General features: G+C 40.5%; 2 protein-coding genes across 2 annotated transcripts in view; one reads left to right on the top strand and one right to left on the bottom strand.

The window, feature by feature from the left end:
* Positions 1-3,584: 3,584 nt before the first annotated feature.
* LOC5567072 (NAD-dependent protein deacetylase Sirt2) lies at positions 3,585-13,338 on the top strand. Its single transcript, XM_001651417.2, has 4 exons — positions 3,585-4,210; positions 10,246-10,602; positions 10,665-11,044; positions 12,651-13,338. Exons 1-4 carry the CDS (start codon positions 3,745-3,747, stop codon positions 12,942-12,944), a joined length of 1,497 nt encoding a protein of 498 aa, XP_001651467.2. The 5' UTR covers positions 3,585-3,744; the 3' UTR covers positions 12,945-13,338.
* The window catches only part of LOC5567071 (bifunctional glutamate/proline--tRNA ligase), a 36,215-nt gene continuing 21,645 nt past the window's right edge, over positions 13,246-27,815 (bottom strand). Inside the window, exons 5-7 of the mRNA XM_021857184.1 lie at positions 22,551-24,182; positions 22,372-22,489; positions 13,246-14,395 (exon numbers count right to left, since the gene is read on the bottom strand). Of these exons, the coding sequence (XP_021712876.1) occupies positions 13,422-14,395; positions 22,372-22,489; positions 22,551-24,182 (2,724 nt within the window). The 3' untranslated portion in view covers positions 13,246-13,421. The remainder of the gene's footprint in view (positions 14,396-22,371; positions 22,490-22,550; positions 24,183-27,815) is intronic.

The following is a 27,815-nucleotide window of genomic DNA, read 5'->3' as shown; positions in this document are numbered from 1 at the left end:
TTGTCATTTTTTTTTTTTTTTTGCATGAAAAGAACAAATTTTGTTCCCAAAATGTTTGATGGAAGGTAAAAGTGTCTAGAGGTGTCCAAAAAAAAAACTTGGGGCCTGATTTTCAGTCAATGAAATATGTCACCAATGGACCAATGCACGAGTTCATTATTTGACGTTTTAGCGGTGCCGTGTTATTTACGTGACCATGGCAACGAGTGAATTCGGCACCGCTCGAACGTCAAATTAGTGAACTTGTGCATCGGTCCATATCACACACCAAAATTTGGATTTGGGTTTATTCACAAACGCCGAAAATGGAACTTTTTTACGCCCACCCACCCCCTTGTAACGCTTTTTGTATGAATATTTTACAAATTTTGTATGACCTGTAACATCACGAGGACTAACAACCACACCCAAATGAGCCGAAAATAGTTGTAGAGGCTCTTCGTTACTAAACAGTTGTTTCACAATTTGGATACCGATGGTGAGCTTTAGCACCAAGCAACGCATGAGACGAGTCTTCCCGGGAGCACATCACCTAGCGCGAGCCTTCAGAATTTTCGTGAGCCTCCTGCTAATGCAGCCAGAGCTGTTAATTGGTTAATTGAATATTGCTAATATCATCGTTTACCATGGAAAAAGTCATAGGAAAATATTTTTCCCAGTGACCTTTTCCAAACTACTATCGGTTGCTGGGTTGTTTTGCCTCTCTCGCAATAGCAATGGGGTTTATTCACAAATTTCATAACGCTAAAAATGGCCATTTCCGACACCCACCCACCCCCTCGTAATGCTTTATGTATGAATATTTTACAAATTTTGTATGAGCCGTAACATAACGAGGACATCCACCCACCCCCTTCAGCGTTATGAAATTTGTGAATGGGTCCAATGGTGTCAACAACAGAGAGAGACGCACCGACCCATCGTTGAAGTACATTGGAATAAGCCAAATTTGGGTTCTTTCGAGTTTACTTAACATTAAGTTGTTTTAACCGGAGACTTCGAAAGTTAATGTTGATTTTTTTTTGCGCTGGGTTGTTTTTTCGCTGTTGTCAACCACGGCATAAAAATCACACCGTGTATCGTGTTTCACCTTAAGGTAAAACATCTCGGAATCCAAAGATGGCCGGCACAATGGCCAACTTGTGCCCCTACTCACGTTTTCAAAGGCACTAAACTGGAGAAATAGTTGGAAAACGTGTCTGATCTTCTTATTTTAAGCTTTCTGCTAGTTCACAAAGCCAAAATAAAAAGTTCACTGTTGTTGGATGCTCTCTTCGCGAGATTTGTGCCTTTGAAGTTTTAGTGCATTCTTAGAAGTTGATTTCAAATTGTTTCACCTTAACGATAGCTAGGGAAAATGTACCAGTTATGGCCATAGTGGTTCCCTATTTGGCCATATGCAAAATTCACATAACTTTCACATTTTTAATATCTTTGAATGTTTTAACGATCAACGCTCCGTCATCGTAATCAACGTCATCATCGAAACTTGAAGAGCAGTTTTTCTGTTCAAATCTAAAAATTATTCGATGAAAATGTGTTCACTGTGTTTCGGTAAGGAAACAGAATACAGTGAACACATTTTCCTGTAAAATTTCTTGATTTTGAACGAAATAACAGCTTTTGAAAATTCCGAAATCAATGACGGATCCTGCCCCTTATCATCAAGACATATATGTACTATTCTTACCGCTAAAACGCAAAAAAAAACTTTTTAAAATGTTGAGACGTTCAAGTTATCACGTATGGCGAAATAGGGAACCACTATGGCCATAACTGGTACACCTACCCTATATGTCAGTTTATCCAAATTTGGGTTTATCCCACGGAATTGCGTCAAAAGAAGTCTAAGTTGGGTTGATTTGTGGCTCCGTGAATATATTGTATTTTAAGGCGAAGTAGGCCGTCATTGACATTTGTACGCGTCGTTGATGATTGTTGCTAATGCATCACACGATTTCGAATCAAAGAATCCAGTTCCAAAGAATCCAGTTGGTTTTGCACTGATACAGCTGGAAAAGTATCAACATACTTTATGTATGTTAGCGCGTACAGGGATACTTTTTCAAGTCAATATAAATTATCAAGACTGAGTTTTATCACTTTGAAATGCAAGCTGAAAAGTCATCATTGTTGCCAAAACGAATGACGGGCTACTAGCGTTAGCGTAGTTACGGTATACTTCGTAGATTGGATACTAGCAACATTCATGTTTCTTTTTAATAATCTCATCCTGACTACTTTCAGGTACAAGGCAGGGGAGTATACCTTGTTCAAATCATAAACAAGAATACTAAAAGCATGAATATCACTATTCCCGGCCACGCCCATCTTTACCGTAACTTGGGATAGAGGAAGGAAATGTTGATGTAGCACTTACTTAATGAGAGGCCACCGACTCAGCGACACCCTTATAAGTGCTACGGAGTTGGAGGTTGGGGAAGGTATATTGTCAGGATTCGCCTAGAAAGCTGGCGATAGACCATAAACATTTGTTGTTTAAGTGTTTTCAATTTAATCTTTTGAATGCCGGCAATCAAAAGAGAAAACAATAGTTTATTTATAGTATAAATAGTATTTCGCGAAATGCTTGTCGATTGTGCAGTAATAGTTTTGCTCAATAGCCAGTAAAAAGCAAAACCAATCCCTCCAGGGTCATCGGATTGTATAAAATTACGTTACGCGTAAAAAAAAACCGCTCGTTGAAAAAAAAAACCCGGTGGTACTGTATTTTTAGATAATCGAAAAACGAAAGGAAGCGCGTTCAAACTAAACACCCTAGGATAACACAGTCGGTTTTTCTGCTCAAAATTCTACGAAAAGCAGAATCGATCCCTCCAGGGTCATCGAACGGTTGAAAGGCATCCACAACCGATCATTAGTTGCGTTACACCCGCCCGGACAGAATGCGCAATCTGAACATAATTATCAAACTCCGAAAATAACATTTTCCGTTCAAGAAACGACCAGAAGTTCCACGACGCGGACAAAAACGATCCGGAAGGCTCACAAAAGAAAAAGTATCATACTGGAACAAACTCACCGGATTGATTCTCTAAATTCATGTGCTGCCTGACACTTCCGGATGGTTCGGTGAACTTGGGGCAGCCAAAAACCAACAGTACTGAGGACACAAATCAAACAAGTCACTTTTTTCATTTTTCACTTTTCACTATTCCATTTCTGAATGTAAAATTGTATTATCCCAAAACGAATGACGGGCTACTTAGCCTTAATCGATTAAGGGGACACGGGAGACCGTGTTATTTTCCCTATCTTTCGTCTCACTCTAACAATAATCATCAAAACTTTGTGGAAGCAAATCTCGAGTTTTAGTGAACCGATGAAGCTGAAAATTTATCGGGTTGTGCACTACATATATAAAATCATAGTGATACATTTTCGCATCGATATATGGAGTGGTTCTTGGGATTTGCTTCTTGAAATGGATAGGGTGATTATGATGACATCCCGTGCGGCCTTAATTAAATAAACTGTTGCATCCCTGTCCGGATCATTTTATTTCAACGATTACCCCTCGTCGAAAATGATGATCTGTCATCATGATCATCATTAAAAAATCAACACGCATCTTTTCCATCTTGTTTACGTCCGCCACCGCAGAGCGAGCGAGCAGAGTCCCCAAAATCGCAATTCAAGCTGTACAAAAAACTTTCCAGCGTCTTCAAGCATCTCTCGTCCAGGCTTCTCCCGTCTGCCCGTGGACTGTTGTACAACATCACAATGTCCGCCGAAAATACGCTGCCGGATTTGCTTGGCGGAGGAGCGCAAGGAGCGAAGCCAGATAACAAACCCCTGGTCGACGGAGAAGAAGCTGGCGGTAGTGTGACGAGTAACAGTGTCCCAAAGGCATCACCTTTGGAGCTTGATACAGCAGGTTCCGGCAGGGAAAGCAATCACAGCCCACTGGTGCAGCAAGCTCCGGATTTCTCCCAGTTTGACGACAGCGAAGATGAAGAGCATTACCACAGTGGGGGCTTCCACTCGGATAACATCAGCATCGAACGGATAAGACAGTATCTCTCGGACAAGCTGGGATTCTACACTACCGATTCCAACTACGACGACAAGGATGGAGTTCCGAGAAAGAGGGTGCTGGAAACGGTCGATATTGATGGGGTTTTAAAACACTGGAAGAATGGGGGCTTCAAGAAAATCGTCACTATGGTTGGAGCCGGAATTTCAACATGTAAGTACCTACTTCATGATAGCAAGTAAAAGTGAACTTAACACTCTCTTTCCCATGGTAGCATTAGTGATCCACCGATTTTCGACGAACGCTAGCTAAACCGAATTGGTACGATTAGCTCAATAGTGGTTGGAATAAATTTATGCGTTCATTGGTCTCATCAAACTTGTAATTTGTAATTTATTCATTCATTCAACGTAAGCCTGTTAGGTCAAAACTTTTAATAAGTGACCTAACGGTCTTTCATTGAACTATTGAAAAAACAATTTGGAATGTCCCCCTTTTTCAAAACCAGTAATGCAAAATGTCCTTCTTACTTAAATATCCTTCTGGTAAGTCTACCCATGAGTGCATACAGCATATACAGGGCCATAGCGCAGGTTCCAGGCGCCCTTGAGTGGCAACTTTTTTGCGCCCCTGAGGCAAAACCTTGCTGAGGTTTATTGTTGAATTTCTGTGAATTTTTCATCGAAATCTTCTTGAAAGATTATCATGAGAAACTTTAAAATGATCAACATTATTTTTACGGAATAATTAAGAATCGTGGAAGTAGCCAGGATTTCCATCAGAGGAGGAGGGTAAGCGACCACAAATGCTCCTTCACGAATTTCACGCAGGGAACGTTAAACTATGGAGGGCAGCATCAACCCTCACATCAACATCAACTCCTTTTTCTTTCACAGTAAGTAAGCAAAGTGGATTACACTTTGTTTTAATTTGTTGGATGGACGCACTTTGTTTTAATTTGTTGGATGAGTAACAAGTCCATATAACGCCTTGGAAAATCCCCGATTGGGTTATGAACTGCGAATGCAGATGGGTGGCAAGTCAAAATGCGTGAATTTACACAGCGTCGACGACATGGTGATCTAGCAAATGTGCGCTGTTGAGGTTTTTTTTTCTACATATTCGACTAGCGTTTTCTCACAATATTATTTCTTTAGCAAATACACCAACAGTTCTATCGGTGATTCCATAATACGGAATTTCTCCAGGGATTGTACCAGGAATTCCTACAAGGAATCAATCAGGAATTTCACCATGAATTCATTTAGGGGGGATTTCTTAAAAGTTCTTCCAGGGATTCCATCAGGAGTAATGAGGTTTCGGATGGACACAGAGGAAAATCGAATGAAAATGGAAAACTAACTTTTACTTTAAGGAAAACGAAAAACACGTTTTATTATCGTTGATGTTGTTTACAGAATGAGATAGGAAAATGACAGTTGTCCATAGCAGTGCCGTAGCACACAGTGGGGGCAAACCGGGCAGTGGTTGCCATCTCAACAAGGAGTACTGTTAAAGTTCCACGAAGGATTACATCAAGAGTTCCATCAGGGTTTCTCTAGGGATTCCATCGAATTTTTCCTCTATGGATTCTATCGGAAGTTTCTCTAGGATTTCATCAGATGTTCTTCTAGGGATTCCATCAGGAGCTCCTTCTGAGATTTCACCTGGAATTCCTAAAGAGATCCTATCAGATATTCCTTTAGAGATTATTTCAAGAGCTCCTCGAGGAATTTCATCAGGATTTCTTTTAGAGATATCATAAGGAGTTCCCCTAAGAATTCTATCAGGAGTTCCATCAGGAATCCTAGCAATGATTTTTCCAGGGATTTTATCAGAAGTTCCTATAGGAATTCCACCAATAGTTCTTCTAGGGAATTCATCGCGATTTCCTCCAATGATTTCATCAGGAGTTCCTTCGAGAATATCTTAAGGATTTCCTCCAAACATTGCATCAGGAACTGCTCTAGGAATTCCAACATGCTCTACGGAATTCATCTGAAGTTCCTCCAAGTTCCTTCAGAGATTTCACCTGGAATTCATCCAGAGATTATATCAGGAGTTCCTCCAAAGCTCTAAGGATTCTATCAGGAGTTCTATTAGGAATTTCTCTAGGATTTCATCAGGAATTCCTATAGCAATTTCAGCAGAAACTATTCTAGGGAATTTATCAGAAATTCCTCAAATGTTTCCATCAGGAGTTCCTATATGGATTCTATCAAGAGTACTTCTAGGATTTCCATCAGAGTTTTTCTGGGGATTTCATGAATGACCTTCATATATTTCACCTGGGATTCTTCCAAAGATTCCTCCAGAGAATATATCAGGAGTTCCTCTAGAAATTTCATCAGGGTTTCTTCTAGGGATATCATAAGGTGTTACTCTTTGGATTGTATTAGGAGTTCTATCAGGAATCTTATCAGGAATTCATCCAGAGATTTCTGCAGCAGCTCCTATAGGGATTCGATCAGGAGTTTTTCTAGAGATTCCATCAGAAGTTTCTTCAGAGATGCCACCTGAAATTCTTCTAGAGATTATAGCAGGATTTCTTTTAGAAATTGCATGAGGAGTTCCAGGGATTCCATCAGAAATTCCTTTAGGAATCTCATCAGTAATTTCTTCAGAAATTTCAACAGGAGTTCCTATAGAGATTCTTCTAGAAGTTCCTCCAGAAATTACATCACCAATTCTTCTAGGGTTTACATCAGGAGTTATTCTGGGGATTACATCAGGAGTTCCTTAAGGGAGTTTATCAGGAGTTCCTTCAGAAATTCCTACAGGGTTTTTTTTTCAGAAGTTTCGCTTAAGATCCTAGTGAGTTCCTTCGGAGATTGCACCTGGAATTTATCTAGAGATTATATCAGGGATTCTTCTTGGGATTTTTTAAAAAAATTTGCCAGGCATATTATCAGGAAATCTTTTAGGTATTTCATCAGGAGTTCCTATAAGGATCCCGCCATTATTTCCTTTAGAGATTCCATTAGGAGTTATTCCAGGCATTACATCAGGAGTTCTTCTATGGATTCCATTAAAAGTCTTCCAAGGGATTTTATCAGGAGTTCTTCCAATGATTTCATCAGGAGTTCCGTTAAGAATATCAAAAGTTTCTGTAAGAATTCCTTCTGATATTTTACCTGTAATTCCTACTCGAATTCTATCAAGAGTTTCTCTAGGGATTCTTCCAGGGATTCCATCAGAAGTTTCTCTAGGGATTCCTTTTGAAATACTTATAAGATTTCATTATAAAATCCTCATGGGGCTCCATCATGAACACTGGAGTTCCATCAGAAGTTTTGGCAGGGATTCTATCAGAAATTCTTCTTAAAGTTCCTTCAGAAATTCCTCTAGGGGTTTTCTGGGTTTTATCAGGCTATTTACTACGGATTCCTTCCGAAATTTATTAAGGGAAATTCTACCAGAATTTCCTTCCAGGGGTTTTTCTAGGGATTCCTATAGGAATTCTTCAAAAGGGTACTCCTGGAATTAATCAAGGGATGCCTCCCGAAATTCTTTAAGGAATTAATATCTCCAAGGGTTATCAGAAATTTCTCGTAAGGATTTGATTAGCGGAATTACTAAAGAGATTCCTTCCGGAATTTCTCAAGGAATTTCTCGCGGAATTCCTCCAGTAATTTTACCAAATATTTCTTATAAGGATTTCACAAGTAATGTGAGTGACTCTATGACGAGTTCCTCCTGCGATTAAAAAAAGGAATTCCGTTAGGGATTCTTCTGATAATTCCTCAAGGAATTCCTTCGAAGATTCTGCTAGGATTTCCTCAAAGGATTCCAACTAACAATCCTGTAGGGATTCCAACTAAAAATCCTCCAGGGATTCCTCTAAGGATTCCACCACAGGTTCCTTCATGGATTGCATCTGGAATTCACCCAGATAATACTCCATGATTTCCAACACGAAAACCCTCAAGAATTCCAGCTGAAATTCTCATAGGAATTCCATTAGAAATTCTTCCAGAAACTCCACCAATATTTTTCTAGTGTGTTTACAAAGAATTCAAAAAATCATCTAGAGATTCTTCTAAAACAGTCATCCCATAATGCAGAGGATTAAACAAAGCATTTCTCTGAATGTCTTCAGGTTGAATCCCTGGAAGGATTTTTTTGAAAATTTCGTGTAAAAATCATGAATCCAAAATCCCAGGTCGAATGCCTCGTAGGGTTTCTTCAGGGATACAAGGAAGAATCTTTGAAGAAACACTGGAAGAATTTAAAAAATAATTTTTTGAAGAATCCTCTGAGAATAGGCTTGGGGAACCTCTCAAAAAATTGCAAACGGAATCTCTAAAGGAATTCCTGGGTGAATTCCGCGTAGATTTTTTTTTTTAATTCTTTTGCAGTAATTGTTGTGGAATCCCTGAAAGTCTCCTGGTGAAATCCCCAGAGGAAGTCCTTGAAGAATCCTTAGAGAAATACAGAGTAGAATCACTGTAAGAGTTCCTAGAGTAAATCTGAACAGGTATTTCTGTAGGAATTATTGAAGGAATTTCTAGCGAAAATCGTGTAGGACTACCGGAAGCAATCCTTGCAAGAATGGTTGGATCAATCGCTGAAGGAGTTTCTGGCGGTATTCGCAGGGAAATCACTAGAAGATTTTTGATGGGAGCAATTCCTGGTGGAATTTTTGATGGAATTCCTGTTCTCAGGAGAGATTCATTGAAAAATCCCTTTAAGAATTTTTAGAGGAATTCCTGGTGGAATCGCAAGAAAAGAATCCTTATTAAATCTGTTTAGAAATTCTTGAAGTTACGCTGCAGGGATTCCCCTAAATAAATCTTTGGATGATTTTTTGGTGGAATACTTGAAGAAAGCATTATAATACCCTTGGAAGTTTTGTGATATGATTCCTGAATAATGCATGATGGAATCCTGAAAACTAACTTCTAGAAGAATTCCTGAAGGAATCTTTGAAGAAATTGTTATAGCAATCTCTAGAGTAATTCTTGGAAGCAGCATTGTAGTAAGCTCTGGAAAATTACTGCAGAAATCACTTGAGGTATTCCCCATGGATTCCTGGAAAAGCTTCAAAGTAGAATAACTAGAGGAAACCACTACAGATTCTGGCTAAAATCTTAGAAGAAATTAGCATAGCCATTTCCATATCGATGACTGTTCAGACATAGACCCCTCAGAATTTGAGTTTTGTCGTAATTCTTCGTGCGAATTCTAAGTGGAATTCCTCATCAAGGTTTGGTGCATCCTCAGCAAACGAACGCCATTCGGGATTCATGGAAAATAATGTTTCCAACGCTATATCCCAATCGGAAGTACCACACCGTATAGTTCCTCCATAACTTTTTCACAGTTGTTTTGAGGCATGTCTGATGGAAGATCGCGAAACCGAGCAGTGATCGAAGCATGATCAAGATAATTTTGAGGCTTCCCTGGGTAACTATGACATGATTTAAATTATTACCGTTCTGATACAGTTTAGCTAATTCGACACTATTTAGTTCAATCAAAATACAGTTCCGTATTGTATGAAACTGCATTGATGCGACGTCCTTCAGTACAAGTTTTATTGTCTCGCATAAAATTTTCTCGATGTTGGCAACCTCCGGCCGCACTGGGAGAACGCTAAAATCTACGACGAGAATAATTCTGCGAGCGTTCGCCATTATAGAAAGTCCTTTGACATCGCGGGAATAAAAATCGCACACGTCCGTAGTCTACTAATGGTGACTGTCAACTGCGTTATAAAAATAGTCAAATCCAATAGTTTAAAAAACGTATTTTAAAGCAAAAGTTTTCGAACCATTGGTATACATTTTCAAAACTATCGTGGATCACCTGACAAGGCTTCGCAGAGCACTCTGCTGCACCGCTGCTTTATGGTGTAAAGATTATTCTTGAAGTTCGAAAGAGATTTAGCAAGGATTTGTCCCGGAGTTATCCAAAGAGTGCTCAATGAAAACTTTAACGGAGAGCTCCCTAGAACTTATAGTAGGTACACTTTCTTAAGGCATTTTGGTATACTTTTTCAGATTTTTTGAAGTTCCTCCAAAGATTTATATTGTTATATTGTTTTTGAGAAATTTTGGGAAGATTCTTTTGGTGTTCTTATATAAAATTCTATAGGATTAGGTATATTGCTGAGATTCCTTTCAAAATTCTTCTCGAATTCAAAGATAAAACCTCGGATATTTTACACACATTTCGTTAATTTTTCTTTTCAATTTTCCATATGAGCATATGACAATGAGTTTTAATTTTATATCGATATGTTTTAGCTGCCGGAATACCAGATTTTCGATCGCCAGACACCGGATTGTATAATAATCTGTTGAAATACAACCTTCCGTATCCACAAGCAATATTCGAGCTGGAATATTTCTATCAAAACCCCAAACCATTCTTCCAGCTAGCTAAGGAACTTTATCCGGGTACTTTTAAACCAACTCCTTCGCACTATTTTGTTAAACTGCTGGAGCAGAAAGGATTGCTCATTCGACATTATACGCAAAATATTGATACCTTGGAGCGCATAGCTGAAATCAACGAAGAGAAGATCGTGGAAGCTCACGGAACCTTCTTCACCAATCATTGTTTGCAGTGCCGAGCTGCTTATTCCGTGGACTTTGTCAAAGGTTGGTAATCGCTCGATTTTGTTTGATCGATTTCTCATGACTAGCTTTTCATTTCGCTACAGAGAAAATTTTTGCCGACGAGATACCGACCTGTGCATGCGGTGGTGTCATCAAGCCGGACATAGTTTTCTTTGGAGAAGGTCTGCCGGAACGGTTCCATGTTCTGCCGCACAAGGATTTCGCAGAGTGTGACCTGTTGATTATCATGGGAACCTCGCTGACTGTGCAGCCGTTTGCGTCTCTGGTGGAATACGTGAACGACGATTGCGTACGGCTTCTGATAAACCGTGACAAGGTCGGTGGCGGAGGATTCGGATTCCTGCGTTCGATGATGTTCGGCGAGGGACTGTGTTTCGATCTGCCCGGAAATAGGCGGGATGTTGCCTGGACTGGGGACTGCGACGATGGATGTTTCTTCCTTGCCGACAAGCTAGGAATGGGGGTAAGTGTCGTAGATGGGAGTAGCCAACTATATTATTAACCCAAGAACCTGCACTTGTAAAGTAATAAACTTCAATTCAAGTGAGGAAAAAAAATGTAATTAGTATTTTTAAATTAGTTGAATTTAGGTAGCTGATTATTAACTCCGTTAAGATGAACATACATCGAAGCAAAACCTCATATTTTCAAGAGTACAAATCTAGAGAACCAGATAGCAGTTTGGAATGAATACTTAATCGATTGGTCACCACCAGCGTGTGACGACCAATCGATTAAGTTTTAAGCTCAAATCGCTGTCTGGTTTTCTAGATTTGTGCTCTTGAAAATTTGAAGTATTGCTTCGATGCATCTTCAGCTTAAGAGAATCAAGGTTTCGTTTCATATCTAGAAGAGGACTGTTGCGTTTTATACACTTTAGGACATAACGGTTCCCTATTTGGCCATACGTGATAATTTGATTATCTTCAATTTTTTAATCATTCTTTGTGTTTAAGTAGTTTGATATGAAACATATCCGTCCAGCTTTCGTCACCTACTGAGTACTGGGTTCAATGGGTTTGTTGTAGAGTTAGTCGAGCTCGTACAAGGTCCTACGCACCCGGTGTTCGAAACTCCAAAAGCTTGCACGTCCTCCTCGTGCATAGTCCACGTTTCTTGCCAGTAGAGGACTACCGGCCTTGTAAGCGTTTTTTACATGGTACATTTGGTGCGAAAGTGAATCTTTTTTGAGTGCAGCTTCTCGTGGAGCTCATAACTAGCACGACTTCCCAAGATGATGCGCCTCCGTAATTCAAAGCCAACGTTGTTATCAACCATCAGCTAGGATCCAAGGTAGACTAACTCATTGATCTCCTCGAAGGAGAAAGCTGTTCTTGTCCATGACTTTCCATAGCTTAATGCGGTCGACACTATCGGAAGCGGATTTGAAATACATGAATATTTGATAAGTAGGGAACTAGTTTTCACTACATTTCTGTATGATTTGACGTACAATGAAGATCTGATCCGTTATCGATCAGCCGTCAACGAAGCCGGCTTGATAACTTCCCACGAATTTCGTTTACGATGAATGACAGACGTCGGAAAATGATTTAGGATAACATTTTGTAGGCCGCATTCAAAATGGTAACCGCTCACGTTAAACTTGTCCACATTACCCCTTTATAAGTTTTCTGTTTCCCAGATTGTACCTATCAGCCGATGCAGACAAATGGTCAGCCTCTCCGGACCCATCATCACGAGTTTAGCTCTGATTTCGTCCATACTAGCAGTTTTATTATCCTTGAACTGATGGATGGCATCTTTCAACTCTCTCAAACTAGGGGCTGGTTGGTTGTCATCGTTCCCAATACTGACATTGACATTTCGTCCGTTGCCTTAACCCTCATTGCTCGTGTTCTCAGTACCATTCAGGTGTTCATCGAAGTGTTGCGCCCACCTTTCGAACATCGTACGTTCGTCTGTCAAGATGCTCCCCTACTTATTCCTGCACATCTCGGCTTTCACGAAGCTAAAAGTGTGCACCCCACAGGCACTCTTCCTGCTGAATTTAATATGCCTAGTTATACATTGATTGACCAGATAAATCATGTTCGTTTTTATTCCAGGATGAATTGCGAGAAATGATCAAAAGAGAACACGCTAAACTGGATGCGGCGCAGCACAAGCATTTTCCGGTTGCAGAACCAAACACAACCGAAGCGGCATCTGCTACAGCATCGCAAAACCACGACAGTGAGGATGTCATGATACACGATGTCCAACATGCCGTCGACGAACCGGCTACGAACATCGCTCCGGTTCCGGATTTAGTTCCGGTGGATATCAACCATCATGGCGAGATGAAGGATCTTGGCGAGGGGAAATCGACAACGGTGGCGGATGGAACCAAGAATGATTGAACGGGTACAAATTGTAAAGAGTACGCTACTTGCAAAAGTGGCGAATAACATTGTGAATAAATAGGAAACAAAGTACATATTTAACTTGCAATCAAACTCCAACAAATCAACCGACGCAAACAAATAGTTGTAGTAAAGCAAACTTTGCAAGAAAATAATTGTATAGAAATGGAACCCAAATTTTATAAACTAGCTTAGAGAGCTTTTATTAGAGTTGACCAACAGATTCCCTTATAATATATTGAGTTTCACATTTCAAGGATGTTTCGGATCAAACCAAACATGTTCCAATAGTTCGAAGTTCACTTTCACGAGGTTACGTTTTATAGTAAGATACAAGCATTAGCTTGACACAACTAGAGGATATTTAAGTTCAATGCAAAAAAAAACAGTTTCAAAATTAACGCCGAGATTAAATAAATTATTATCCCGAAGCTAGCCTGCGTATTGTCACTCTCCTTTCCTTTCGAAATTCCCTCAATAGCTTCTGCCGAAAAGTGTGTAAAACTTCGCACTTCTGTCACACGCTGGATGTACACACTTGTCGTCCTTCGTAATCTTGGCCGGCTGTTCGAACGGAATACACAACGTCTTGGCTCCCATAGCCGGTGCACCGGGTTCGGCTTCCGCATCGTCACGGGCGCTTTCGGCCTTGATCTTGTCTTCGCACGGCGATTCACCGCAGAACGGAGCCATGATGATATTCTTGGTATCCAGGAACTGGATAAACTCGTCCCACTTCTTGGTGACCTTCAGATGATCGTGAAGATCTTTGTCGGCCTTCTTAAACATGTTTTCGTGAATAGTTTCCATCAGGGCTGGAATATCCTTCGCTGCTTGTTCTCTCTTGACCGTTATCTTTTCGCCGGTGTCACGACGGACGGCCACAAACTGCTTATTCTTCAAATCCTTGAAGCCCAGCTCAATGCGGATTGGGACTCCCTTCAACTCCCAGTGGTTGTACTTCCATCCAGGAGAATAGTTGTCCCGGTAATCTCCTTCGCAACGAACTCCAGCTTTCACCAATTCTTCTTCGAGCTCCTTGCAGCTTTCGTAGAGAGATTTCCTTTCGTCATCGGTGGTGTTGGCAGTGATTCCACAGGGTACAATGATTGCCTGGATGCAGGCAACACGTGGCGGCAAAACAAGTCCTTGATTATCGGCATGTACCATGATCATGACACCGATAGTACGCGTCGTGATGCCCCATGAATTCTGATAAACGTACTCCTTTTCCTTCGTTTCCGGATGCTCAAACACGATGTCGAACATCTTGGAGAAGTTTTGACCCAAGAAGTGGCTGGTGGCACCCTGAATCGCTCGGCCTGACGCGGAAATGAACGCTTCCACCGTGGTCGTGTAGTCACCGCCGGCGAATTTCTCCTTCTCGGTTTTGCGTCCCTTCACGACCGGAATGGCGAGCAGGTCGGTGTAGACCTTGGCGTAGAGATCTGCAAATGAATTCAAGATGTAAAATTCAGTTTGGTATTCGCATGAAAATTCCAAAAAGCTTGATTCTGTCTTGTTTGAGTATTGGCTACAGTTCTAGCTTAGATTAATCTTTAAAATTGAAAGACATCAATGATCAAAATTTGCTGATACGTGCAAAATGGTACAGCCCAAGTGAGCCTACTTCCCGAAGTGAAATTTCTATCCAAGTAATCTCGAGTGCCTAGTTTTTGCTACTTTCAGCAAACACAGAGAAGATAACGATTGAGTTATAAATTAAGAGCTTTAGAGATTTCATGCCTAGAAAAGAAACCAAACCAGAATCAGGAATTACTTCTAAGGAATTCTTTAACGATTCCTCGTGACATTTCTCTAAGCATTTTTTTTTTTCATTATCCCCGGGATTTCATCATTTGCTTAAGTTTTTTCATGTATCAGACGAACGAAGATTTCGCTAGGAATTCATCCAGTGATTATTCCACGGTTTTCCCAAGGCATTACCCCAAGTCTCTTGATCAGCATACCTTAAAAAATTCAACCAGGAAATTCCAAGGACACATCCAGAAATAACTCCAGGGACAGTGATTTCTTCAAAAAAAATTTCAAGAATTCTACCAGAAGCCGAGTGCAGGGCTGTTAAAAAACGAAATCGTATCCGCGAAAATCGCGACTTCAGAAATTCGATCCGCGCCTATAAACACCAATCCGCGCCGAAAAAAACTCTGTTTCATTATAAAAAAAAAATGTGTAAACATCCATGATCAAAAACTAGTTTTTAATGGTACTTAAAGTGAATATTTTCGCCTTATCTTAAAGTACAGCTTATGCTCGATAACTGGGCTGAGAGAACCTTCCAGTTAGCGAGCAGTGCTCGATAACTGGACTGCCATTCCAACGCACACACACATTCAAATAAAAATCGAGGGGGACTTAGATGCAAAGTTTTGGTTGGCGTCATTCGGTTTTGGAATCGCGTCGTGTTCGTGTCATTCCGGATGAATCAATGGAAAATACTTCACTTGATGCATCATCCGTAAGTGGGGGAGATCATCAACAGGAACCGGAATTCACGAAAGCCATTCATTCGTTGGACTACTTACTTCACTTCGTGCAAAATGATGCTGCCGATGTAAGCCGCTTGAGGTCATTGAGAACAAAGCTGATCGAAAACGAATGGCGCAAGCGAGCTTTGTAGATCCAGTGCAGCGATTTTTTTTAAATGAATTTTCTAAAGTACACACATGAATTTTGTATGAATATCAATAAACCAGTTAAGAACAAAACAATAATAACTATTTGTGATTTATTTCTCATTTTGACATATTGCACATTGAATTGAAAAAAAAAAATTAAAATCTAAATGAAAAAAGACAAATTTACAATTAAAAAAATAATGCCGAAACTTTATTTTGCATTTGCACGCCCCTCGTCAGTTACGGGATGGTGAAAGTTTTTGACGTTTAACTGTTTTTTAACTGGGCTACAGCCCAGTTAGCGAGCACCCAGTTAAAAAGCAGCCCAGTTAAATAGCACCCAGTTATCGAGCATTAGCTGTATCTACCATTGAGCAAAACCCGTTGAAGAAAAATCCAATAATTCGAGTTTTACATCGAGAAAATCGTATTCAACAATATCACTCAAAATGTATTTGTCATCAACATTTCCATATATTTTTTTTGTAGAAAATCGTGCAATTTAATAAATGGCAGTGTCACTACAAGCAGAGAGGAGACCTAGTTTGCAACTATACTTAACACAATTCTATATGATCTTTGCATACAATAGGAGATGCAAAATTAAGTTATTAATGATAACTTAAGAAGAAAAACGTACACAGCAATTTTACATTGTTAATTGGAATCATAGAAAACATTAAATTGCTATTTAAATTTCGAAATTCTCTCTCATCTAAGTTCACGCTATATTTTATTAGGGATGTTATCGAGAGCGAAAAGATTGCCATTACTAAGATTAGATCGTCAATACTGTATTTTTTCATGTAATACATGCATATTTTTTTTTTATCATTATCTTTATAATCGAGACTTTCAGCCGTTGGCTGGTTCGTCTCCGAGTATGGATAGGCAAACACCATCATATTGTTTTAGAAAATAATGTTGCAAAAATATTGATTTATTTATGAGATGTGGACAGTAAAACAATAAGTTTGAAATGCATGCACGCAGAGAAAACAGACATTTTTGTTTCAAAAATAAATATTATTGAAATATTTTTTAAAAATTACAATTATTTTTGTTGAATACAAATAATAAATTTTTTTGATCCAAAAATGTTAATTGTTGTTTTTACACCAAACTGATGGGAACATAAGTTGCGTAGATTCAATAAAATATTTTTTTGATTGTTGGCATAATCTGTTTCGTTTTCAAAAAAAGTTTTTTGGTTTCACACATACATATTTATCATATGAGAGTGTGTATGTTTTGTTTTCGCTATTATGTACGCACGGCTTGTCAGACGCCATTTCCATGATTTCAAACAAAACTCAAAATGGATTCAACAGAAGAAGTTTTGGTTATGGAAGTTGAGAAAGTTAGTGACGGTGAATTTTTTGCTGAGTTTTGGACTCTCTGAAAAAAATTATCAATCGTCTTCTGGGTAAGAAATTGTCTTGTTTCCATGTAACTATCTGATATACCAACTTATACGCATTGTTCGATTGTTTCTCTCTAGAAAATCAATACTATCTTGAAATTCTGAAAATCCTGGAACGGAAGGAAATTGAAGATTTGATACCGCCGCCATTTCTGGTTGACCGGACGAATTGCATGCATAAATTGAATGTTTAGAGAATTTCACCAGGTATAAATAAACGGATGAAATGTTTTAACAAAAGGAATAATAATTGTATTTTTCTATGTATCATAAGATTTCCACAGATTGTTATTCAACCGCATCACCAGTGGTAAGAGAAAGTAATTCTGAATCCATCACTCGTGAACGGTGCACTGCAAATTACTTGCTGACTGCGTCTACAAAATGCAGAAATGGCTAGAGTAATGTTATTGATCAGAGTTCATAGGAAGGCAAGAACTCATGTGGTGATTATTTCTAAATCAGATGTAAATAAAATCCAAATGGAGAGAAAATAGTCTTTTTATTTATGATCATTTCAAATGAAATAGAAAATAATGAAAATACATCCTACATAAATAAAAAATTAAATATTGAATCAAAAATGTACTTTTTTGTTTTTAAAAATACTTTTTTTTTGGTTCAAAATATATAAATTTTTAAAGCAACACAGTTTTTTTTTGTTTCAACATAAAATACTGTATTAACAAATATATTTATTATGAACTCAAAAAATAATTTTTGTTCGTGTTGACGACTGATTCTAGAAATAAAAAAATATTTTTTTGAAACTACAAGGTTTTGTTGTTGAATTCAAAAAAATATATTATTAGCCGAGAAATGATATTTTTTTCTGTTGATTTCAATACAGAATATTATTGATTTAAAAAATCATTTCTCTGTGTGTGCCATTCATTGTATGAAAACTGTTTTTTTTTATAAAACTTCAAGTTTTAAAATTCAATCAATACTTAAGATTGTTGTAATAATTTATTATTTTCAACAAATTTGTTTTTTTTTTATGAAAATTGTTACATTTTTTTCAGTAATATTCATTAGTCATTGGCATTAGACATTGGACTATACACTCGAGCTCAGATTGGGTACCACTTCTAGTACTGCATTTGGTCCCTCGGTAGTGCAAAAGGTACCCAAGTTTTTGACATATCGCAGTACGCTTTTCACGGCATTCTAGATTACCTTACAAGCCATAACATTTTGGGCAACTGAAAGGGACATGGGGTCTTTAATTTGTCTTTGCTATACATTTAAAACTCTTTCGACGTTTTACACAAAATGTTCAGCTACAGGTCCATATCAGAGCCAATTTGTGGGCTTCGTAGCCGTGCGGTTAGTGTCACCAAGGCATTTAGCCGCATCGTGCTAAGGAGTGTGGGTTCGATTCCCGCCTCAGGCCGGTAAACTTTTCGTGAGGAATGTTTTCCGACTGTGCCACTGGGCGTTGCATGCTAGTCCGTTATCTAGTGTGGTGCTTCATTCAAAGGGCATAAATGCCCACTGGAAGCATTAACGTGTCAGAGTCTTTTGAAAATATATATATACAGTAATTTCTCGATTATATCACGGACCCAGAAAATTTTGGCGTGATATACCGAAGCGTGATATATTGAAAATGTATTTTTGAATATTTTTCTGCCATTTAATTTTCATCAAAGTTTGAGCTTTGTACTGCACAAATGGAGCGAATGAAATGAAAAACATGTAAGACATGGGCCGAATGAATAAATGTTGATTGTTTGGTATTGCTTTTCAATGTAAAATGTATAAATTTCCTTTAATTATTGCGGAGTGATTAAATCGAACACAAAACCGTGCTAAAATCGAGAGTGATGTAATGAAGCGTTATTAAAACAAGTAGTGGTAAAATCGAGAAACTACTGTATATAAATTAATTTTGATGAAAGCGGAGCTTACTATTTTACACAAAAGTAGTGAAAGTCGATTTTCATATAAAATGTTTAACTTTACGATTTTCATATAAATGTTCAAGCGCATGAAATGACAGAGAACTCTTAATATCTTCAATTTTATTATCACAAAATTTGTCATAATACTGCACACTAAGGAAAAAACTAATATTACGTACGTAACGTAAATTTGATGGCATTAGAAATTAAAAACACGGCATTCTTGTAAAATTACATCCAACGTGACTTACAAATTTTTGTGATTCGAATAATATTCTGTCCATTGTGACGGAAAGTTACGTCATTTGTGACTTAAGTTTACCTCATTTTACTTGCTTCAATATGTCGTGCATTTATGACGTAAATTTCAATTATTTTTTCTAAGTGTGTTTAAAGTTTTCTTCACTCATCGATGTTCAACAATTTCCTCCAAAGTTCAAATTTATAAATTTGGCGATTTCATCAGATGCTAACTTTTTCACCGGTGTGTTGTGGTGGTGATTCAATCGTAGCACTGGTTTTCAAAGCAGATCGTAAAACGGTTTTATGGTGATCAGCTTAAACTGCAAAAGGTTTTATTTAGTTATATTTACATCCAATGTTGCGTTAATTATACATACAATTTTCAGTGCTGCTTTCTATTAACTTCAAGTAATTTGTATCTGTTAGATTTACAATGCTCTTCACTGACAAAACTCCTAATCTGACTGCGGAGCCATATATTGTTTTAAACTTTTCCATTGATACTAAGATTTCATAGGGTAACCAACTATCACTGCAGAAGATGCTGCTTCATAATCGCCCAGTACTTCTCGATGGGGCGGAGCTCCGGAGTGTTGGGAGGGTTGAACATTTTCGGCACGAAATTGACCTTATTGTCCGCAGCACGTCCTTGAAGTAGTGGCATGAGGCCAAATCCGGCCAGAAGATTGTTGGAACGTTGTGCGCCTTCAGGAGAGGAAGCAGCCGCTTCTGGAGGCACTCTTTCATGTACACATGTCCGTTCATCGTGGCCTGGGTCACGAAAGGTGCATTCCGCTTCCCGCACTTGCAGATGGCTTGCCAAACCAGGAATTTCTTCGCAAATCTGGACATCTGAGTGCGGACATGCTCCGGAACGCTGAACTTAACCTTGGCCGTGAAAAACAGGTTGCCGGGGATCTGTTTGAAGTCGGCCTTCACATATGTTTCGTCGTCCATGATGCAGCATTGAACTTTTGTCAGCATGTTGAGGTACAACATCCTGGCATGGGTTTTGGCGGACTTGTTCTGCTTCTCGTCGTGATAAGGGGCCTTTTGTACATTGAACGTTCGAAGCCCAGCATTTGTTTTGGCCTTCTGGACAAAACTTCGGCTTAGGTGCAGGTTCTTAGCCACATCCCGAACGAAGGCGTTCGGGTTTCGGTTGAAGGCCCCAACTACGCGGTTGTGATTTTTGGTGTTGTACGGAATACTTTTTCCTTCACTTCTGGGCTTCCGATCGGTGGTTAATTACTCGCGACACCGTGGAATTCCCAGATTCCCCACGTTTTAGCAATGGAACGATGCGAGAGATCCTTGCAGAAGAGATTTTTGCAGAAGTTTGTCAAGCTATAATCCCACATGTAGCTAAATAATAACGAACAAATACATGAATATCTCTTCTCCCATCCCCGGACGAAAAGCTGGGAAGCTAAAGAATCTCTGGAGTAATTCATTGAGGAATCAATATTATGGATCCAGGAATTTCCAATGGATTGCCAGGAATAATGCCTGGTGGAATTTGTGGATCAAGTCCTAGCGGAGTCCGTGCAGGAATTTCAGAAGGGACATGGCAGGAATAATTATTGATTAAATCTACATAGGATCTCCTGCAGGAATTCTCGTAGGATATTTTAGACAAAATACTAAACAATTGTTCCTATTTTCCTATTCAAGGGCCACATCCCTTTTTAAAACTGTTTTTTTTTTTAACTTTTCCCTATACCATCAGGAGAGACGATAAAATAGGCTTATGGCGATAAGTGGTGGAAAAGTTCGCATCATGAAGGAGCTAACGAGATATACCAACGCATAACAAAGCATAGCATAGCATAGCATAGCATAGCATAGCATAGACTGACTGTACATGTCAATGGTTTCTACTCCGTGATTGATCGGAACTGGTAAGAATTGCACTACGATCCAAATGAATAAGGGATGGGAGTTTCCGCTTACTCTCGAAGTGCAATTTTAGCAGATCTAATATTATTGATCAATAACGGCGCCGGCCAAGTCCTTACAGTCAGTTGGGATGGGGAAGGAATGTTAGTGTGTAATGATTGTTGCTTCTAGAGACCGAGAATACCTCTGCATCTCCACAATCACCACGGGAAGAGTGTTTATTAGTGAGGGAGGAAAAGATCTGGGAGTCACCTCTGGTCGGTGATGCGATCCATGGACAAGGGGGAAATATACGACTTATATTTAAAGCTAGTTTTGTATTTTTGTCTCGAGAAGTTTTTGGTAGAAGCTTTAAAAAATACGTCAACATCTATAATGTCGAACAATTCAAAAGATGTTTTTATTAATGACGAAAACTGAAAATTACATGTATATATTTTAAATTATATGAAACAGGAATAATGCCGACACTTGTAGTGACGAACCATACATAGTTTGTTTGAAAATGACATATGAGTATTACTGTGCATTTCATCTCGATATGGTAGAAGTTTTAAAAAAAAACGTCAACATCCACAATGTCGAACAATTCAAAAGATAATATACCAACGCATAACAAATATGACAAACTAGCGAGCAGGCTAGGTGTGAGAAGGTCTGCACCCGTCTGCTCGAGAGAACATGCCAAAAGAAGTAACAACAAGCTCGGGAACGTTTACTCGCGAATAAGCGAGCAAGGTGTGATCTATTAGGGAAGATTCAAATATGACATCCATCGTTTCTCGGGATTTCTAGACACCCCCCTCCCCCTCTGTCACGCTTTTTCGAATATCTACATGCACAGTCACACTTTCGTAGAACCCCCCACCCCCTCCCCCTAATGATGGACGTCATTTTTGGATGACCCCTTATGATTTGAACAGACAAATCAATTGTAAACCATCAAATCGACAGTGAACTACAAGTTTGTAGTAAAACTCTTGGAAACCATAAATCTCGGTGGCTGAGCAGCATTTTTCCCAAAAGCACAATTGACTCTGAACAGCTCCGAACACATTCATGAATCAATTTAGCTTCGGTTACTCGAGAGCACGACAAATGCGAGTTAATCAGCGCGCTGACGCTCGAGAGCTTTCGGCTTTGTTTTTGTTTCAGTTCAGCAGAAATGTTCGCCACTTTCAATCACTGAATTGGCGATGGCACAAATCTCCTAAAAATCAGGGAATGTGCCTCTAAAGTCGACCTTCTAATCCCTGAAGTTTGTGAATGATTAAAAAATCTATAGCGTTTTTCTAGTTTCAACTATGACTCACCAAGAATGTCCAGCACTTCCTGCTCAGCGTCAGCCTTTACACCGAATGCGGTGTGTCCTTCTTGCCACAGGAACTCCCGGGTACGCAAGAATGGTTGCGGATGCTTGAATTCCCATCGCTGTGAAAATGTAAAATAGCACTATAAGATTCGAAACAGCACTGGAAGGATCAGTACATACCACAACATTGTTCCACTGATTCAACCGGATTGGCAAATCGCGATACGATTGGATCCACTTGGCATAGGCAGGATACATGACCGTTTCCGACGTCGGACGCACCGCAATCGGTTCGGCCAGGTCTGACTCGCCGCTCTTGGTAACCCAAGCCACCTCCGGTGCGAAATCAGCAATATGCGATTTCTCACGTTCTAGCGCCGCTTTCGACACGAAGATCGGGAAGTAGCACTCCTTGACGCCCATTCGGGTGATTTCAGCATCGAACCACGCCTTTATGGCCTTCCAGATGGCGAACGACCAGTGGCGCAGAATGTAGCACCCGGACACGTCGTAGTATTCGATCATTTCTCCCTTGGTGATGACCTGCGAGTACCAATCTGGCAGATTGTCCTCCTTGGTGGCCTCTAAGCCCAGACGGGTTTGCTTCTTCGGACCAGTGCCGTCCTCTTTCGGTTTGGCAGGTTCTGGCTTGGCCTTTGGTTTCTCCTCTTTCTTGGCTTCCTTCTTTTGCGCTGCCGGTTTCGGAGTGCGTCCAGCTACCGGGAAGTCAGTTCCGGTTAGCTTCTTGTATTCAGCCTTCAGATCGAGTAGCGCTTTAACTGCTGCATCTACCTGATCTTTGGAGGCGCCAGAAGATTTCAGATTTCTAACCGTTTCTCCTTGAGCGTTGACCTTGGCTACCAGAGCGTCCTTGTCCGACCCTGGAGTTGCGGTATTCGTTGGAGCCATGTTTTCTTTGTTTTGTGTGGTGGCAGGAGCAGCCGCAGCAACGGTGCCTGGTTTCCAGTCCTTACCGGTGAGGGTTTTGTAATCGGTCTTGAGTTGAAGTAGCGTCTTCACTTCAACCTCAACAGCAGCTTTGTCGGCTTTGTTCGTTTTCAGAGTTCGGACTTTGTCACCTTGTGCGGCTATCTTCTCTAGCAATTCGGTTTCTGTGTTTCCTGACGGTACCTGTGGCTTTGATTCAACCGATGGCACACAGCCTGGTTTCCAATCCTGACCGGTGGTTGTCTTGTATTGAGCTTTTAAGTCCAACAAAACTTTGACTTGGGCGTCAACTTCCGCCTTGCCTGCTTTCTTCGATTTCAGATCCCGAACGATATCACCTTGCTTAACGATCTTCTCGTTGATGGTAGCAGCTGAAGCGTTTGCCGGAGTGGATTCTTTCTTAGCGGGTGCTGCAGCTTGTGGAGCAGGAGCGGCGTCCGGTTTCCAATCCTTACCAGTGGCAGATTTGTACTGTGCTTTGAGGTCTAGTAACACTTTGACGGCCCCGTCAACATCCGCCTTCGGAGCCTTTTTGGTCTTCAACTCACGAACAACGTTACCTTGTTCCACGATCTTGGCGTTAATTGACTCGGCCGATGTGTCTGGCTTGGCGGCAGTAGCAGCCGCTGGAATAGTTACTCCCGGTTTCCAATCCTGGCCAGTGGCTTCCTTAAACTTAGTCTTAAGTTCCAACAGAAGCTTAACCGCCGCTTCAACGTCTGGCTTGGCTGCCTTGTCCGCTTTGAGTTTCCTTACTTTGTCGCCCTGTTGCACAATCTGATCATTAATTTGAGCAGCGGAGCACGTCACATTCGTAGCTGCCTTTGGCGTCGACTTGTTTCCACTTTCAGCCTTAGTTTGTTTCTGAAAAAATAGAAGGAAAATAAATACCTAATCAGTAACAGCCGAAACAACACTATGATAAGATAAAACACGTACAAAATAAGGAAATAAACACGAACATATTCTCAGAAGAACCGCCGCGAGATTGAAATGCGATCATTTGCTGATGGAAGCGAAACCTGAAATGTGGCAGAGTTCATTCACTTTCTCTCCACGCGTAAGCGACATGGGTTCGAGCATACAACAAGGCAAAGTGGTTGAAATCGCACTATTTGTGCACTTACCTATTCTGAAGGCGCTTAAGAAGTGGTCAGTTCATTCGTTTAGTACCCTACCTTATTGATTCCCTTTCGCTAGCTAATTTTATACCTGAAGCTTTAAGTTGAACCAGGTCATTCCAATGTAAACCTTTTGTGCAGACACAAATAGCTTAGCATCGATCGGACCATGCTGTTTGAGCTTATGTTCGCAACATTAATGAACCACCGAATGATTCACCGAAAGCTGCGTAAAACTTGCATACCACTTAGTATGCAACTTTTCGCAACTTGATTAGCTCTTGGGAACTTTAATCAGAGCTTTGAGCTAGTTCAGCATAGGCCTTTTCATGTGACAGGTCCGCCTATGCATTTGTTTACATCGGTGGAGGACCGGTGCATACACGAGGCTGTCATTTTCATAGAAGAACTGTCAAAGAGCTTCCCGATCAGCTGTTTTGGAACGTCATGTGAATAGGCCTATTCGTAATCTTATCGACCAGTCAAAACTAATCCTACTGAATGATGGATCGCCTACGATGATAAATGCTCCGGGTGGAAAAGATTCTGCGATCGACCTCACGCTCACCTCAGCGGGTACAGCGAGAAAATCCATCTGGACCGTACAAGAAGAAGAATTCGGTAGTATTCACATGACCATCAAGTTAGAAATTACAGAGGAAATACCAAAGAGCGAGAAGACCTTCGTAAGGATTAACAACTCCAAATTGGTTGACCACCTGAATAGCATAAGACCCCAGTATATTTACTGTCCCGAAGAAATGGTCTCAGTTGTGGAAGAAGCGGTCCGAAACTCATCCTACACCTTCAAAAACAAAAAGGTAAACTTTCTCAAGCCCTGGTGGACGGAAACCATTGGGAATCTGTACGAATCAAAGAGGGAAGCGTTACGATCGTACAATCGGAGTAAAACACAGACGAACTTCATCCGACTTCAAAAGGAGAGAGCAAGGTTCAAGAGGGAGGTTAGGAGAACGAAACGAGGCTACGTCAGAGAGCTGACTGAGAAAATCGACGAGTCCACACCAAGCAGACAACTATGGAACCTCATTAAAGGGATTGACACTGCGCTGACAGGGAAACACAAGCGATTGGCAGAACTCACGCACGAGCAGGGTATGGAGTTTATGGAGTCATATTTTGGAAATAAATTCCAAGAAGTACGGTTAGTACCAACGAAGACAGACAAGGAACTCGAAGGATACGAAATGGCGCTAAAGGACGACGAGATTCTACGTGTGTTGAAGAAGAGGAAAAACCATTCAGCACCTGGCCCAAATGGTCTGTCGTATGCAGTACTCAAGCAGCTAAATCCGGAAATGCAGGCGAAAATCTGCGAAATGCTTAGCAGAGTATTTGTGACTGAGGAGATACCGGAATCATGGAGAATCACCGAGGTAAGGCCAATCCCGAAGAAAAGTAGTGGTACGGATCAAATGAACAATATGCGACCCATTGCCCTGATGAACATCGAGATAAAGCTGATAAACGCCGTAGTAAAAGACAGGCTCGACGATATAACGGTAATACAGCGTTTGATACCTGAATTATCGTTCGGCTTCAGAAAACACGTATCTGCTTCCACCTGTGTCAATTATGTGGTCAACTCCATCCATAATGCTAAAGAGGCGAAAAAGGAAGTCTTCGTCATTTTCCTAGACATCAGCAAAGCATATGACTCAGTTAAAACAGAAGTATTTCTGGGAAAACTGGCAAATGCTAATATACCGAAAAAAATAGTCTCTTGGATTCACCAATACCTACGAAGTCGGCGGGTGCAATTAAAGACGGAGGGAAGTACGATTGAGATAGAGGTTTCCGAAGGACTACCGCAAGGTTGTCCTCTATTCCCCTTGCTTTTCAACCTGTATACTGCGTCATTGCACGAGCTCTCAACGGAGGACGTTGAGCTAGTGCAGTTCGCCGACGACTTTGCGGCAATAGTGACCGCAAACACAGTCGAGGAAGCCGGTGAACGGTGTAACGCTTTCTTAGCCGAAATACATGCCAGTTTGACAGCACTGAACCTGAGGGTAAGTCCACAAAAATCTGCAATAATCCCTTTCACCAGGAAACGCACTGACCATGTGAGAATTAGGCTACATGGCGAACGGATAGAACTTGCCAACACACATCCATATTTGGGTTACGTTTTGGACAGAAATCTGGCACACAGGAAGCATATCGAATCGGTTACAGACAAAGCAGGGAAGAAGCTCGGACTGATGAAAATGCTGGCCAGGAGATCCAGTGGAGCAAGTCCGGAAACTCTTCTGAAGATAGGTAACGCATTGATCCGAAGTCGCATGGAGTATGGGGCCTCCATATTTGGAAACGCAGCAGCAACGAACCTGAATAAGCTTCAAGTTCTTCAGAACGCATATATACGCAGTGCGATGAATTACCTCAGCAGTACCCCTGTGCACGTGATGCTAGCCGAATCAGGACAAATCCCCAGGAACAGCGGATTGACTCGCTAACCAAAAGAGAACTCATTAGAGCCACGTGGTACAAAACACCTCTATCGAAGTTCATAAACAGTACGCTGAACAGAGAAATGGGTAACGAGTCGCATCTCACGGAGACAACCGATAAGAACATCGATCTACTATACCAAGTTCATCCTGCCGATCGGGAGATACCCTTTCTGATGAGAATGAGATATTTCATGACGATAGATTTCCACAGGATTGTAAAAACAATTCTGTCTGAGGACCAGCCGAAAAAGGAAACTGCAAACTCAATTGTTTGGCAAACACTCTTCAGGGAAGCAATGGAAACAAAATACAAACACCACAATAAACTATATACGGACGCCTCTAAAACGACCACGGGTACGGCTTTTGCCGTATTTGACGAAACGGATTCGCATGTTATCAGCGAGGGGATAAATAATAATTTTTCCATAACAAACGCTGAGCTTTTAGGCATTCTAAAAGCGGTGGAGCTAGCTAAAAACAGGGGGTACAAAAAGACGGTTATTCTCACGGACTCGAGAAGCGCATGTGAAATGCTGCTCAACGCTAGTACCTTTGAAGAAAATTATCTGCTTGCGGAAATCTACAAGGAGTTCTACGACATGAAAGGAAGATCAGTTCAAATCCAGTGGATTCCAAGCCACAAGGGAATAGATGGCAACGAAAAGGTGGATCAAGAAGCGGTAAATAAAACAAGAGAACGTCAAACATTCTTCAATGGGATCACCATGAGTGACGCAATCATCCTTAGCAACAACGAAGTCTGGGACAGCTGGACTAAAAAGTACAAAAAGCTTTCCGATGACAAGGGCAAATGGCACTTCCAAATACTAGAAAAGCCATGCAGGAGGATTTGGAACAAAAACATGACATTGAACTCGGAGGAAGTCAAAATCATT

This window comes from Aedes aegypti, chromosome 1, assembly GCF_002204515.2.
Source record: "Aedes aegypti strain LVP_AGWG chromosome 1, AaegL5.0 Primary Assembly, whole genome shotgun sequence".
NCBI classification, from domain to species: Eukaryota; Metazoa; Arthropoda; class Insecta; order Diptera; family Culicidae; genus Aedes; species Aedes aegypti.
This window is presented reverse-complemented; position numbering and strand designations above follow the sequence as displayed.

Bases quoted from the DNA above. Each gene is read 5' to 3' on its own strand.
- LOC5567072 (XM_001651417.2), top strand. From the start codon at position 3,745: ATGTCCGCCGAAAATACGCTGCCGGATTTGCTTGGCGGAGGAGCGCAA. The intron at 10,603-10,664 runs GTTGGTAATCGC...ATTTCGCTACAG, and splicing joins TTCCGTGGACTTTGTCAAAG to AGAAAATTTTTGCCGACGAG. The intron at 11,045-12,650 runs GTAAGTGTCGTA...TTTTTATTCCAG, and splicing joins CCGACAAGCTAGGAATGGGG to GATGAATTGCGAGAAATGAT.